Below are 17,164 nucleotides of genomic sequence, written 5' to 3'. Positions count from 1 at the left end.
ACAAAAGAGTTTGGACCATTTTGCTACTCTTGTACAGAAAGCAAAGAACATTGAAAACTATTGAGTATGCAACATCCTGAAAGTAAAAGAAAGCTAAAATCCATCCCTTATACCATAATAAACTTCACTAATATGTCTCAGATGCTCAACTATCATCTCCATCAGAAGAGCAGCCTTGACTGCTTCATCTGTCAGGAGCAGCCTTCAGCACCTGAAGTCACTTTGGATATCAGTGGGAATGACAGAGGGCTCAATCACAATCAAACGTTTAAGTACACACAGCTACCACTGAATGCCAAATAAGTCCTCTCTCCAGGGAGGAGCAGGCTGAAGAGAGGCAGGGGGTCAGGTTCTGGTCCTGCTGAACTCTGAGCAGGGTGTAGCTGACAGAAAATGTCTACTGTCTTTTAAAGCTGGAGACAGCAGGGAACTAGCTGGTTGCTTGGTTTTGCACTTCACTGAAGTTTTTTCTTAAATATGGTTGAATATTGATCCAAAGGTTTTCCTGGCAGATACCATCAGTAGGGCAGAGTGGTGCCTGCCACCAGGAGATCAGGTAGTCAGCCTTCTGACTGCTTTGTGCTGCCAGAAAAACACAGAGATGCCTATATTAGGGAAAGAATCTGACCCTGGGGATGCGAGCCAATTTTAATATGACAAGGAGGAAATATGAGTTTAATGTACTGGAGCCCAAAGCTGTAAACTAGTGGATTGCTAAATCAGTTACTAAACAAAAATCTTCATTTCATTTCACTGGTGTTAGTCTACTCCTCTTTTTTAAATCTGGATATTCAAGTTTCCTAGGAAGTGTCTGCTTTGTGCTAGCAAAATGCCCATATTCTTTGGTAGGTTTCAGAGACCTACCCCTTCTATCTGCTGATCAGAAATCCAATAAAAATACCTGCATATTATTCCCAGGATATGACTTTGTGGTTTCTATAATATCAAATTAATTTACCAAGCTTTAAAATGCATAAGCTATTTCCTTATTGACTAAGGCACACTTTGTCACAATTTGGGGTCTGAATACCCCTACATTGTGACTAAGGCAGTAAATGTGACATTATTGAAGTGCTGATACACTTGTTACTCTGGAAATGACTTGGTGTCTCCCTATACAATTAGGATGTCAAGAGTTACAGCTAGTAGGGTGGGTAACCTGAGTACCACATTCCAGGGGATCTACCCTCTGCAAGTGATTGGAGTGATTGGACAAAGAGAGCAAATCTGCAGGTAAGTCAAATCATAACCTGTTCCTGTTCAGCATCTGAACCTGGCACCAATTAGAGGTAAGGTACTGACACAGACAGACCAGCAGCTTCCTCAGGTACAGCTCTCCTGCACCACTGGGGCACATCCTTGCTTGGCACCTGGCAGGTGAAGTCTGCAAGGCTCATGCTATGTCTAAAAACACGGGGCCTAATCTGAGTCCCAACACCATTGAAGGGACACCCCCTGACAAAAAGAGGAACTGGCCCAGGCCTTTAGAAAATCACATCTGATCCTCAGGACACTTCTGTTTGAAGGTCCTGCATTAAAGCTGCACTGCAGAGCAGCTTCTTCACACCTCTCCACTAATTCCCCAGCTTTCACAGCACACTGTGCAAGATTGCCTTTTGCATGTGATAGATTGGCTCAAGAATGCACCTTCTTTACAACGTATGGAAAGAATTAAAGCACCATAAGTGATTCAGGCCTAAAAGGAAAGTGAGACTTACAGGTACCTGACTTGATAGACTCAGGTTTGCAGCAGCTGACTTTTTCTTGCTGTTGGTACTATTTGCATTGTTCCCAGCACTGCTGTTGGAAGTGCTGCTGGTAGAGTTTTTCCTTTTCCTCCGTTTGGTTGTTGGTTGTCTTGTGGGTTCTGCTGCAATAAAATGATAAGAAGGAAAGCAAATGGCAGATACTGTTAAGCAAGAACTAAAATGATCCATAAGAAGTGGTGCTGAAATACTTTTTCAATTTGTTTCAAATTGCTAAGTTTAACAGCAGGAGTTGTGTTAGATTTAACATACAAACTGTATAATTATATTTGGACCCAAACCAATGGAATCTGCTTTCAATTTTTTCTGATGGATTAACAAAGCTTATTTTCCCTGCATTGTCAATAAAGGTATTCAAAAGCCTTTTACTGATGAGAGTATCATGATAATGATCATTGTGGTCAAAGTGACTGTGGAACTTGCTGAAGGTCGCACAGCAAGAAACTGTGCTAAATGAAAATGCAGGTCCCACTGTGATGGAGGGTACAGCCTCAAACTCCACCCTACTGCTGCCATCCATGCAGCAAGCAAAAAGAAACCAACCATCCTTTGAGCTCCTTTACATCCTGTGTGGGCTTCACCTTTACAGCTGCTGCTCCCAGGAGAACCCATGAAGTGTGCCAAATGGCACTGCCCTGCAAGCCTGCAAACCTCAGACTGAGTCAGGACAATTACACAGCTTTGCTTAAACTGCCAAAGCACAGAGGGACAATTGTTCTTTCCAAAAGTTGTCCTGGGCACCCATGTGAACACTCTAAGATATAAAAATCTTTATAATCTGAAAAAAGAGAGAATTATTATTTTGAAGTGTAGGAGGAAGGAGATTAGGACCAGGCCTATAAATAACTTAATATTAGTCTCAAAGACAATTAATTATGAATTGTAGCTGTAATTTCGGAGTCACAGCAGGAAGTAGGTTTACACAAACAATGAATTCTAATGGAGCCAGTAGGCATTCTGCATTCCATCTACACATATTTTTGTACTAAATTATATCCTAGTCATAGTGAAGCCATCTCAGTGTGCACATCTATAAATCAGTTGTGTCAGACTGAAATCATAAAATATCAGAATAATTTTCAGGCTTGCTTTGGGAGCATTGTTAATTTTTATTACTTTCCTTTATAAGTAAGCTTTCCCATTGCTTCTCTATTAATTTTACTATAAAATAAGAAGAATTTTGGAAGTGAAACATACCTGGTGGGGCCACCATTCTCTGCCATTTTTGAAATAAGCAAGTCTTCAAGCAGTCTCGAGGACTTAGATTGTAAGTTTTATGTCTTGACATCAGTTCCTGCATTGGCTCCAGTATAACACACAACTAGAAGAAAAAACCAGAATAGAACAATTTCATCCAAGCAAAGCCCCCATTGATCAGTATTTACATAGCTGGAAATTATATTTTTGGATTTTTTTTTACTCTTGCTAATGGAGCATGCCTTATACAGTTCAGTTTAATCTGCACTTGGATCGCAAAATAAAAACTCTGAATTGGGAAAACTTCTTCTTGCTATTTATTATCCTAGGTAATTTATGGATATATCAGATAAACTTCAACTCTAGTCTTCCAGGCTACAGAGATTTCAGAAGAGTTCAAAATGTTCATGCTCCGTTGCCAAAGCTGCAAAGATTTATAAATAATAAAATGCCCATAGCGGATTAGCATTCACATACAGCAAAATGTGTTCTTCTGACCTGCTGCACACCACAACGAGAACTTATAAATGATCTTTTATTTTGATAATGCATGCAAAATAATCCCTGTAATTTTGGGCTTTTTTTGTTATATGAGGACTATACACTATCATGTGAATGACCCATATGAGAAAAAAAGAGAAGCATTTTATTTTTCTTGTCTGCTTGAATGCTGAATATATAGGATAGAGATTTCTGAAAATAAGGAATTTCAAACATCTTTTTTAAAATAGGCTTATATATATTCTACCTGTTCACTTAATAATGAAATATTGTTCACTGCTTTCTACTCCTGTTAGCAGAGCAGATCCAGCAGAAAGAGCACCACTGTTCTTTCTAGTCTCTCCTCTTTATAACCACTGAATCATTTCCAGTCATTTAAACCTCACTCAAAGCCATAGAAGGCTAAAAAACTACACACCTGTAAGTGAGGGCTTACTCTTGTTTGCCAGAGCCTTGGTTTTTTAGGCATCATAAATGAGGAGAAAAACTCCAGGCTGAGCTACAGGTGCTACCTGAAATTTGCAGGGCTGGCACATAGGAGGAAATGGTTCCTTACTTGCAAACTGAGCACATATGATAAGGAAGTAGCTGGCACAGAATAAGCATGGAGCCTGCATGCCATTTTTAGTCACTTTTCAAGGCAGAACTGCATTTAGAAGCAGGAGCAGGTTTGGCTTTTTTTTACCAACAGAAGTAGGGCAACAAGTTGATCAAATTATTGGAAGTTAGAATGGCAACTGAAGAAAGGTGTAACTTAAGCCAAGTCTTGTTTTGAATTGTTTATTAATTTTAGGAAGTTTTGCTGAAAGAGTGTCCTGGATTTTCTTCAGCAGGAGGTGTTTTCCCTTTGTTCTTTTACAAATATATAAGACAGAAGACAAATTCTTCTCTCTGGGCTAGAGAGTTGAGCAATGCTTGTTCCATTCTCCCTAAGTGCACCCTTCTCTCATTCATATAAATGGAGATGCAAAGTATGCAGGGAAAATGTTTGAAAGGGTGAGGACTGCCATGAGGACTGAGACTAATTCAGCATTTAAATATCACAGTGTATTGGCACTGCTGTTTGATGAGCCTTCCATTAACAGCAGTTAAAACAGAGATAACATAAAGCAGCAGGGAGAATGAAGAGCTTGAGTATGAGAAGTTATTTTTTCCCAACTGCAGATATTGAATCTGCAGTTGCCTCATTGATGTTTTTCTTACATAGTTTTTACATATTTGTCATAAATAAATATTTACAAGATAATCTAACAGACAGAAAGCTACTATCACATACTGCACTCTGGGTTTGGATTTTCATCTGGTACAATATTCAACAAAAATTAATATCATCAGGTCCTAAAATATATGCAGGATCCAGTTTATGCTGTGAAAAATGTGTTGTATTTTGAGTTGATATTCAATTTACTCTGAAATCTGCAGGTGCTTGCTCAGGTTTTGTGTGTGTGTGTATGTATGTGTGTATGTGAGTGAGAAAGATTTGTGATGGTAATGGACACCATTGTTTTGACTGTCTAAAGTTTGGGTGTCTGGCATGGCTGGCTAAATTTTCTCATTATGAGCTGACAGCAGCAAGCAGGAAAAAGATACTTGTGATAATTCTGAACAAACTAGTTACCCTGGGCAGAGCACTAGACTCACACAGCTCTGCTGCTGCTGGAACTAAAAATACAGAAATATATATGTAGTTCTTCCAACATTTCCTTAAGGACACTTTATTCATTATATACTTACTCTTCCCTAGATATTTATTATTGGCAACAAAGAGAATGTTTCTTCTTTATCATCTTGGCAAAGATGTTTGCTATTGTGCTCTAACCATAATGTGCACTGAGGACTATGCTGTCCCTGCTGCCTGTGGATATCTTGACTGCTAATCCTGCATATAGCCTCTTTCACTTCACACACAAAGTTGAAATGGAATGCAGACCCAATACGTAGAAATGCTTGACTGATCTCACTTGCATAGAGAAAAACATATGGGAATGAGGGCCCTACTCTAGGGCATGGGAAGGTCTCATCTTCTGAGTACCTGGGAGCTGTACCCACTCACATGAATTCTTCTGGGTTTTGGGGAATTCATAACCACTTTCTTCCTCTAAAACTGTAAGGTCGGCTTTGGATACTTGAGTAATAGCAGGACATTGAACTCTATAGTTTTAAATGTATCTAGATCATGTGAATGTGGCATAAGTGTAAAATGAACTGGATTAAAAATGATTGATATCAAATTTCACAGTCTTTTTTGGTGACCTTTGAGACCTACTTGAAATCTAAAGTAACTCCAAACCCAAATCCTTGAAAGAGGAAATTATTGTTCTCCAATTATCTTAAGTCCAAGGAACTTGTCATTGACAATCAGTAACTTGTTTTTTGTTTTTTTTTCAAAAAAGCCAGTTTAAAAATGTGGGGACAACATGCATTTAAAAGCTTGACTGGCCAAAACCACCTGCTGTCTTTAAACAATGGAGAGCAGGTAACTGGCAGGCTGGGTTGACAGAGTGAGTTCTTAAAACAAAGCTAATGAAGTGTTTTATTCTCTTGCATTCATTGGCTTATAGAAGCCTGAGGCTTAAACTGTCTATTCCCCACAGATCATCTAGTCTCCCTCTGTGAGATTTCTGCACAACATACATTTTAACATTTTTTTCAAGCACTGGATAATACCAAAATGTACAAGTTTTTACTACAGTACTATATTAATAATTTTTGGAACACCAACAAAACCAATCTCTTCTACAAGCAGTTTCTTCACAGTTTGAAATCAGTCACCCAAGAAAATAGCCTAAAGACTTCAAGAATTTAGTGCAGTGGTGGTGTATGATTACAGAAATAATTTCTACATTCCTAGGAATACAGAATCTTTAATGACAGTGCTTGACAAGAGAGATATTTCTGAGTTCCATGCTTAGGCAACACTAGAGTTGAGATCCATATGCCTGTGCACAGGTGTCTAGTGCCAGCAGAAATGCCCTAGATGAGGCTGGATCTGATCCACCAGATCGCTCTTGCTGTCCCAGAAGGACACAAAGCTCCTTGTGGATGTTTGAGGCACTAGAATGTGTCTTAATTGGGTGTGCAGTTGAACAAAGCCTAAATTTCAAAGAAAAAATTATGTTTGTTTTAGCCTTTAAAATGTATTTGGAAAAATGTGTATTGTAATAGATTATGTACTTTCCCTCTGCAGTACTAAAACCCACTGAAAGGACTCCATATGATGCTTAGTAACCCAATATTATTAGAATTAGTTTCTGGCCATCTTGTCTGAGCTCGTTGTGATGATGTCTGACCATTACTCAGAACCATTGTTGTTTCACTGTCAGAGCTGTGAGGTGGAGCCAGCTCGAGGGATGAGCACAGTGCTTCACTCTGAGATCACTGGCATGAGCAGCCTGTATTTGTGGGTGTCCATTACACACTGAGACCCATGCACATGGTTTGGTACCATATACACTGGCAGGGACATTCCTGGAGTTCCAGATGGATCCTATGGACAATTCATCAGTTAGAGGGCGTGGATCCAACTTGACAAAGTGGTAATGCTATACCCTTGGGGCTAAGGGAAGTGAAAATAGGAAAATAGGGAACATAATAATGTCTGGGGGTTGTTTTTGGTTGGTTTTTAGTTTTGTTTTGGTTTTTTTTCTTTTTTTTTTTTTTTTTTTTTGGTGTGTCTATGTGTTAGTAAAACACATCTGAAAAAAATTCATTTTTTTTAAGGGTTTTTTTGGAGGAGAAAACTAGCATTTACAGGTTTCAAAACCCAGTGTTTTTCAAGAAGGGAGTTATATGAGGAGGTAGTGGTGGCACTGCAGACAGAGTTAAAGGGTTCTGGGAATATGGATCCACACATAATTTCCTGTAATGCCTCAGATATCAGCTGAACCCCAACTGGCCTTCATCAGTAAGGGGTCATATTAAGCTCTAAGATCAGTCCAGTCACACTAAGAGTAGTTTTAACCTTATGATTTTTGTTTTAATGCTGGCTTTTTATTCCATTCCAAGAACAGATGCTCTTTCTGGAAGCAGTGAATATTAGCAAGAAACACCGACGTGCAATCTCTCTTTTACCTTTTGCACACGATAAGCGAAGGCATTGTATTTCTAATTTCAGCAGCGATTCCCCTGCTCCGGAAGGCTCCTTGCTGCCCGCGGGCGCTCGGTCGGCGGGGGAAGGCGCGGGCGGAGCGCTCCTGCCGCCGCTGAGCTGCAGGTGGCAGAGCTGCCCCAGCCAACGGGCCCCGCTGCCTCCGCGCCAGCAGCACAAAGGAGCGGCAGCCCTTCGGCTTTCCTGCGCTTTTTGCATTTTAAAGAGAAATCCGTGAGCCTCCAGTCCTGCCGTATTCAGCTGGTGACACTACATAATCACGCGGGCAGTTTCTTTACATCAGGAAACATATCTGGTCAGTCAGCCAGGTGGCCAACAAGTCCCATGGTCTACCAAAACAAGCAAGTTTTATCTTCCTATGGCTGCCTATTTTGTCTGAATACATAAAAGTTTCACTAACTACAATTTAAAAAATGGAAATAGCTAAAATTTTTCATGTAGATGACACTTAAAAATGTAAATGTATAATGTAACATCAGTTTTTCTGAATGAGCCAGCAAGGAATCAGGCAGCAATAAGAGTGTTCCCTGAAGTTCTACTGAAATGTAGTTTTAACTCTTTGATGCTTGAAACTTCTCCTGGTCAAATGACTGTACCTGAAAATTATAGGAACTGTTGCATATTCAGAGCTCATGTTGATTTACAGCCCTTCCTAAAAATGCCAAAACCCCCATTTGAATGGGAGTAATAATCATTGGCTAATATTCAGGTAGGATGTTGACAGTGAAGGTACACCTAGAATACAATGTGCAGCCTTGAAGAGGTTCAGCATTCTTTTAGAGTTCATTTTTTATCCTCCACAAAGACTCTGAGTTATCAACCAACAAATCTAAACACAACTACACTTTATTTCTATGCTGAAATGCAGTCTTCCCTCTGCACACCCTCTGCGTGCTCTAGAGAAAACAACTCCAGTTCATGCTGCTAGAGAAATTTTGGCCCCAAGGCATTTCTGTGGGAAAGGTCCCATTTCTTCAGAGGGGCAGGATTTCTGCAAAGAACTGAAATGTCTCTGAACATCCACATCCACTGTTTTATGCCCATCCACAGGTACACATTTCCAGATGCCCACAATATGTTACTGACACACCTGCAGTGAGGAAGGGGACACACTAGGGACGTTTTTCTTGTAAAAAGAGCTATAGCTGGAAGTTTGTCTTCCTTGAGTGGTTTCAAAACCCTGTATGAGTTCCCTGAACCCCCAGCAGCACAGCTCTGAAACAGGAAAGCATTGCTGCAGTCCTCAATACAGTTCATTTTTGGAGTTAGAAACAGAGAAAGCTTATGGCTGATTTTAAATTTCTCTGCTCATGCTTGCTTTTCAGAATTAATGTTTCATTCCCCTGCAGAACAGAGGGAGGAATGAAAATTTCCTAGGAACATATTGCTGCTTCTTTCACTGGCCGGCTTGCAATTCACTGCTCAAAATAGCATGTGTTTTTTAAGGATCACATGTGAATACAGAACATTTTCATCTTAAAAACCATCTTTGTTTTCCATTAAAAACATGAAGATATAAATGAGAAATGTTTTGGGGTTTTTATGCACTGAAATAAATTAGGTGTTTCTTTACATACTTCTTTTCTAGGGGGGAATGCTTTGGCTTTGTTTTAAGCTCTTGCCCAGTATGTCAAGTGAAATACAAGTCTCTTCCATCAGTACATTTCAGTGGATCAGTTCTATCCATGGTCCTTCCCTGCAAGATAAACTTTAAGCCAAAAGAAGGGGCTCTGAGATTCCCATCACTCAACTTACTATTCTTGTTACCTGCTTTCTCTTTTTGAAGAGCCACTGTGCACTCCTGCTGAGATGTGGAACTAATAAATGTTCTTTGTACACCCCATGTAATGACATACATGGAATAAATAAATGTTCAATTTTGACAGTAGTTAGTGTAGCAAGCAGCAAATACAGTAACTGCTTCAACTTAAATTATAAATCCAGTTATTTTAACCTGAATATTCAAAATCCAGTCTGCACAGGGTCATTTATTTTAGTGAAACCTTAGATGATCTTTGGGACAGAATGAAAAGCCAGCTCTTAACCTCAATAGCTTAAGCAGTCCAATACCACAGAGTAATCCCTAGCTTGTTTACTGTGACTACTGTTCTCTCCATATTTCCAATTCCTTCTGTGCCAAAGATTTTTTAAATTGGCTGTGTATAAACAGACTGAAGTCCTTGGGTTTGCTACATAGGTAGGAAAGAACAGGAGTTTTGAAATCTACAAGGAGGTGGGAAACTGCTTGGAATGATGGTATAGGCACACTTACTGTATTTACTCCTAAATTAAAGACATTCGATTTAAACAGATAGTAATGAAAAGGCTTTAAAACTGTTACTAAAACTAATTTCTTTAGGCTTTGACTTAAAATCTCATTGAGATGAAAGGGATCACACCTCTGAAAGAAATTGTTTTAGACTAGCTCAGGGCTCAGAAAGACAGAACTGCATCAGGTTGAACTTGGCTCATATTTTAAGTACATCTCCAAAACCATATGGAATGGATATTTTGTGTTAGCTTTAAAAAATACAGGACGAGTTTCTTCAGCAAAATACCATGGCAAAAACAGATTCTGGGACAAATTCTATAACCTGAGATTTACAGGGTCTAGGATATACTTAATAACCACCACTCAGCATGGGAGAAGGTTCCATGTTTTGTGACACCATGCAGAGTCAAAAAACATTTGTACTTGCAATCACCTAAGAATCTAGGAATTAGAATTTCTAGCTTAACACTCGAATATTAGTGATCATTCGCATCTGCAGCTCATTATTTGTACAATGACAGAGATACACATACATTTTACAAAATACTGAGCCCCTTGTTCTAAAGAGATTCCTGTCTTCACTAGAAAGGAGGTAAAATACTAAGCCAGGAATAATTTGGCAATAGACAGGTATGCACATAAAAACAACATTTTCATGCACCTATCTACAAGTCCCTTGGGTACTACTGATATATATTTAAATGGCTCTCACACACTGACACTTGAAAATATGGCTGTTTTGCCCGCTGCACATCATACAAAATGTCATTAATTCCATTGATAACTTGGTTATTTAGGAAACAATCCTGCCACAAGACTCCTGGTGTTCACTGTTCCTTTTGTGTGTGTTGCCAGCCCTGGAGGACGCAGTGGGATGACACAGAACTGCTGAAGCTCCATACTGGATTCACTAGCAAATACTCAGCACTCAGCAATGTTTATTCATCCTATGCTATGCCCTGAATGCCAGTCTAGGACTCTCCAGTTTCTCACTAACACCCAGAGGTAGCGAATGATTTCTCAATAATGCAGTATTCAGCTGCTCAATTGCTCCCAAGCTACATAGCTCATCATGTTTTTACACTGTTCTCTATCTGCAGCCATTTCAATTCCCAGCAACAGTGATAATGGAAAGAAGCAGCATTCATTTCAGGTAAGACTAAGCTTGAAAAACATGTTTTTTCAGGCAAATAACTATGAGTGGATATGAAACAGATCTTAACATAGCACAGCCATCACCATCATTGCAGCTAATTCCAGTTAGAGTGTTGCACCCCAATTTAATCTCTCCCTGCCATTCTTTCTTTTTTTCTTTCTTTTCTTTTCTTTCTTTTCTTTTCTTTTCTTTTCTTTTCTTTTCTTTTCTTTGCTGTTCTTTTCTTTTCTTTTCTTTTCTGTCTTTTCTTTCTTTCTTTTCTTTTCTTTTCTTTTCTTTTCTTTTCTTTTCTTTTCTTTTCTTTTCTTTTCTTTTCTTTCTTTTTTTTCTTTCTTTTCTTCTTTTCTCCCTCCTTAACACACCAGCTAGATAACAACTTCCACCACTGTCCTCTGCTCCATGCACTCTGGAGCAATTCAGGTGACTATGGAACTTTGTTAGATCTTGTGGCTATTAATTCTGACTTTCCATGTGGTGGCACCATGACAGCATCAAAACTGGGCACCTGGTCAGCAGGGAACCCAACCTCCTTTATAGTTCAGGAAGGTTCTTCCTCCCTCCTTGTATCCCCACAAGAACTGCAGGTTCCTCACTCCCTGCAGTGTGCCCAGGCTGGCAGAAGGGCTCTGGCTTTAACAGTCCCAAACCATTCCTGTCAATGTCCCAGCTCCTGCAGAGCTGCTGAAGTGCTGTGCAGATAGCTGAGCACATTCTTCCCTGAAAAGAACCTAATTTGAGGGCCTACTTAGCATCATATCATATTAAATGAAACATTTATTACAGTGGAGATGATCAGTTTTAGTGACATCTTCAGTTTGTAAGTAATGAGTGTGTGAAGCACCTTCAAGATGCCACATAGTGAATGTTGAACTGGACAGATGTGCTCTCCTTTCCTTGTCCAAGGGGAAGCTGAGTGCATTTGTGGAGATGGCTTTGACATACACCTTATTTAGTTATCACTTTAGTCAGTATGCTCATCATTACAGCATGTGCTGGAAGGAATTCTGTTTTAGAACACTAAGCATTAAAAAAAAATATTTTAGGGCTCTCAGTCATTACTGTAACTATTTGATAACCCTCTTCCCTCAAACTCTGAAAGGTTTTTCCTTGTGGTTTTGCTTAATCTTTTTATTTAAGACCCATTGTTTAGAAAGGGCTTAGAAAGGAGGTCCACTGTAGTTTTGCTTCTCTCTTTGAAGTTTTAATACCGTTTCTTAAAAATTATTTCTATTTTTTATTTTTTGCAAGAACTTTGCATCTTTAAACTCTTCCTGTCATTACCCAGACATTAAAAGAATGTCCTTTCAGCAAATGCTCTTTTTTCTATTCACCTCCTCTACAATGGGGAGATGTTTTGAAAATCCCTTCCTTCAACAGCATAACACAAGTCTTATGGGCTTTTAATTTTGTTTCCACCAGCTGGGCTCACAGTTCTTCCTACACCAAAGTGAACAGTGAAGGTTATCTGCTTCCTTTCCCCTCCCTTGATGACAAATCAAAGTATGGGCACTTGGTTTCAATAACATAAGTAGATATTCCTGGAATCCCAGTGGCAGGGGCAAACTTCATCCAGTTGCTGTATGTATTTTCAGCTAATGAAAAGAAAAGGACCTATAGGATGAGTCTCATCTTCCTCCTGATGGGCTTAATTCTGAGGACCATGAAAATCTACAATCTGAATCTTCCAAATCTTGTTTAACATTGTCTAAATCTTCTTTATTGTGCAATTTGGCCTCATCCAAACTGTACAGATTAGCATTTTCTTCAGTGAGGACAACCTACTTGAGCCTTTTCCTTCAGCAGAGGTCCTAGTTGCAATAAAGGACTAACAACTCAAATAACAAGTCTGTATCATAAAGAAAAGCCTTGGACAGCCCATCATATTTTGTGATTGTTCTCTCACAATTATCTGTATAGTCAGTGATCAATAGGAAAGATTTGTGTCTTACACATCTCAGATAAGAATTAAGCTCTTAAATGATTTTAAGAGAGACTATAAAATTTATCTTTGTAATTTAATTTAACATTAGTGTTAAATTACATTGCAAAGTGCATCATGTTGACTGCATGATATGATCTTTTATACTGCACTCTATTGCAGTGAGTATCAATTTCAGAGAGCTTGTCAGGACAAAATTAAATTTTAATGTAAATTGGAGCAGATTCATTAATTTCAGTCTATACTAGATTTGGATGGAGTTCCACTGTTAGGTAAGGTTTAAGGCTGGTCTGTAGTAATTAAGACGAGGAACTAAGCACTTTGCACCCAATTTTTTTACTTACGCCTTGCCCTGTGAACTAATACCTCCTTTTTTAAGTCCAATTATAGGTTATGAATTGACAGAGAAACACAGTAGCTATTGTTTATCTCACTGTGTTTCAGTGGCCTGGTGCAAAGCACATGGCATTTGAAAGCTTTCTTAATTTCATTTTCTCTAGATAGTTCAAAAATCATGCAGCTTACAATTTGTTTTCATTTCAATATTATTGCTTCTGCTTCTAACACAACCACCCATTTTATTTCTTACACAGTACCAAGATAGGAACAAAACAAGGGTGACTTTGGAGGCTGTCATGCACTTAAAAGAGGTTTGTGGCACTCTTATTCTTTGCCAAGCACAGATATTTAATAATCAGAATTCCTTAATAATCCAGCATCACAGCCAGCCCAAGCAGTATCTGTCGGAAACAGCATGGGAAAGGTCTATTTCCTTGTTTGCCATCCCATCACTACCACGTGGGATGCTGCTGCATGACATTTCCTTCCTTTCTATTTCTCCAAAGGCAAACAAGCTCCTATTCAGCAGTTCTGAGTCAAATCCTAACACCTGATATTTCTGATATGCAAACTGTTAGCTTTTTCTGTTTGTGCAACAATGAGACCTTATCAGTTTTGCAACTTTTCATTTTGACTATGAAATGCATCCACTATCACTCTTCACCTGTGTCCCTGGCAGCTGCCTTAGGTTCAGATGGAATCCAGTATGTTGTTTGTCTTGTTCAAACTGCTGTTGATTCAAAACAAATCACAGCATTATAAAAAAGATCAAGAGTGTAAGGACTGCATTTGAATGCTGACAATTTTTAGTGTGCAGCTGTATTACAGCCTGGAAATAAGTTTGGAAATGTTTTTGTGGTGAAGTGGTCTGCAGACAGCAAATGCTGACTAAAAGTTACTGAAAGCAGAACAATAGGAGATGCTATGCCTGGCCAAAATGCAAGTCCAAACATTTAGTGGTGAGGCTGAAGTTTTTCTTTTGCATATCATTTTTGTGGCTACTTCAAAACACGTGCCACAGACAAAGGCAGTCTCTATACTGAAAACCAAAACATCACATTCACCTTTGATTTTACAAATTCTCTTCCATACATTGTTGTATTTTCAGGTTTCCTTGTACAAGAAATCATCTCCCCTTCATACATAAGATACACATAAAGATTCATACAGACTGAAACAATACAACAACTGTGATTCATCCTTCAGACTAACATGTACATAGCAACTCTAATTTTATTTACAACCATGAAAAAAGAAAGCTTTTTCCAGAATATAACCAGCTAGCTCTTCTGTGTCATGAATCTCCTCCCCCATCCATATAAAATCCTCTTGTTTCTATACTGCAGCTCAAGCACAAATGCAGTGTTTTTCACATAACCAGTTCTATTTTTAGCCTGAATTGTAGGAAGTCTGCAGCATTAATAAATGGAAGAGAAGTACAGAAGTACACTGCATGGTAATGTGCCAGTGCAAAAGCTACCTTGGCCTTTAGCCAGTGAACTGTGGTTAGATGTTAGAGCAATGAAAGTAAAAACACCACTTGTAATGGAATGATTAATAAGCTGACAAACTTCCATGCATTTATTTCATACTTTTTGAATGCCAACCTTATTAATAACAATATATTTTCTTTTTATTAGTGATATCTCTCACCCTGAAGCATAGAGATAGATATATCTCTATATATATCTATAGATAGATATAGATATATAGATATATATACATATGTGTATTTTTATACATGCAATTAAGGCTTGCTTAATTCTGTGTTCAAATAGAAAGGAGGATATTTTCCAGTGCAAACCTTGACATAGAAAAGAAAAAGGAATAAGGAAGGAGCTTTTTAATAAACTAATATTACAACTCCAGTAGGAATAAACCCATTGTTTCATGATTTTCTCTCCTATTGAGTCTGCAGTTCCTTGTTTGGCACCAAAATTCTGAAAGCAAAAATGCTCCAAAGCTGTTACACAGAGGACAAAAGTTCACAGTTCTAACAGGGACACAGAGTCTTCTGTAATCTCTTCACTTCTCACCCAATCCACAAAACTTGTCCCAGCAATGCTATGCTGTGGACAGATGGATGTTTATATAAAAGACCTTGTGCCTAAATAAAATTCCATTTTGGGGTTATATAAAAACAGCAATTACTGAGAAATGGAACTTTTTAATTAAACATATTCAAAGAAAGTAGGGATTAATGACTTTAAAGTAGGGAGTATTTCATGCTTGCAGTCATAGATCATCCACTAGTGAAGCTGTATTACACCATCAGGCAATGATGCTTTTAAGTATCGACAGTGTGTGCATTAATAAGGCTTCAAATGTTTTCATGACAATATAATTAGCAACAAAACTAATGCATACTATACCTGCTATTACTATTAAAATAGTGCCTTAATAACCTTGATTCACAGCAACATCTTCAAAATAAATAAGGGCATACTTCAGATCAGGCTAGTTGTCCCTTGGCCCAGTGAAGTGCAAATAAACTACATTGAAACTTTCAGGCAGTGCTGGTGTGGTAGGGTATGGTTCCTCATAATTACACCAGAAAAATGTAATAGCTGCCTATCTGGTTCACTGATTTGTTGGTAGGAAGGAAATTATTACTTTGCACTACAGTTAAATACAGGCAATAAAACACAGGCAAAATTATTTACTGGCTCTGAAGTCGTGCCTGCACAGATCAGAGCCTGGGTCGTGCACATCTTAAAAATCAAGATCTGACTGTGCACCTCACATGGATCAAATGCTATATGGTGAGAACAGAAACCCACACACAGAAGTCAAAAGGGAGAAAAACTGAAACACCAACTTTAGCTTTGTTTTTCTGTTAAGAATTTTATTCAGGTACAGCAAAATCAATACTTGTCCTCTGACTGTACACAGTGTACTTGAGCTGTTCTGTCAGGATCTATATAGAAAACAGAGATGGAATTTTAGGTAGGTGGATATGGTGATCAGGTGGAGGTAAAACACAATGGCACGTGTGGCTCCTGCTTCCCAGAAAGAATGCTTCTTGCAGTGCTGTGGGGACACTGTGTGGGGACATTGGGTGGGGACACTGGCACTGCCTTACACCACCTGCTCACGAGTGCTCGTGGTCTGAGTGTCTGTGCTCTGAAAGTCATCCCCAGGGAAACAGACAGGAAAGTGCCATGACATGGCAGCTGCATCTGAATGGGGAGAGTCCAGCCTCTTCCCAGCCACCACACCCTGCAGCACAGCATGAACAGAAAAAGACCCATTATCAGGAGCAACAAACTGAGAGTTCCTACACATATAGAAAAATCAGGATGTCCAATCTGCTGGTCACTTCAAAAATTAGATACCAGATCATTCTGCTGTGTTATAATCCATGATGCTGCACCACAATCTGACCTCCCTGCACTCATCTTCCAAGACATGAAATGACTAAAATCTGTGCTCCCTCTTTGTCTGTGTCCAGAGAGATTTATGCCAAGAACTGAGCTAATAAGCAAATAGGAAAAAAACAACATTCTTAACCCTTTCCCTGTTTCTGGTTTTCCCTTCCTGGTTTGGGAACCCATTTATGGGCCCTGTGGTGGTTACCAGAATCATCACAGACTGCTTGGGGTGGCTGCTGGCTGGTCCTGGCATGTGCCTTGAAATATCTGTGTTGAATTTCTGGGTTAGTTGTATAGGTGAGATGGAAAAAGGAGAGAGCAATAACACACAATTGTTTCACAAAAGAAATGTGTCAAATTACTTAATCCACAGACTACTTAGATGAATAAATGAGCTGCCAGCTGAAAAGGAAATGTATTTTCTGGGAAGACTTTCAAATGCATCCATTCATTTGAAGTTCTCTGTAACAGCAACATTGAGAAAGGTCTTCTGTGCGTGTATCAGTGCTACCAAT

At 39.0% G+C, this 17,164-nt stretch overlaps 1 protein-coding gene across 12 annotated transcripts in view; it reads right to left on the bottom strand.

Annotated features, from left to right (window-relative positions):
* LDB2 (LIM domain binding 2) overlaps positions 1 to 17,164 on the bottom strand; it is a 213,532-nt gene that overhangs the window by 8,552 nt on the left and 187,816 nt on the right. For 6 of the 12 annotated variants that reach the window (XM_030239336.1, XM_050973485.1, XM_050973486.1 and 3 more), the window contains 2 exons: positions 2,964 to 3,087; positions 1,719 to 1,870 (listed from right to left, as the gene is read on the bottom strand). In XM_030239336.1, coding sequence (XP_030095196.1) covers positions 1,719 to 1,870; positions 2,964 to 3,087 — 276 coding nt within the window. The remainder of the gene's footprint in view (positions 1 to 1,718; positions 1,871 to 2,963; positions 3,088 to 17,164) is intronic. The other 6 variants (XM_050973489.1, XM_009099669.4, XM_018925213.3 and 3 more) reach the window with 3 other exon arrangements.

The sequence above is a fragment of the Serinus canaria genome, chromosome 4 (genome assembly GCF_022539315.1).
Source record: "Serinus canaria isolate serCan28SL12 chromosome 4, serCan2020, whole genome shotgun sequence".
Classification (NCBI taxonomy): domain Eukaryota; kingdom Metazoa; phylum Chordata; class Aves; order Passeriformes; family Fringillidae; genus Serinus; species Serinus canaria.
This window is presented reverse-complemented; position numbering and strand designations above follow the sequence as displayed.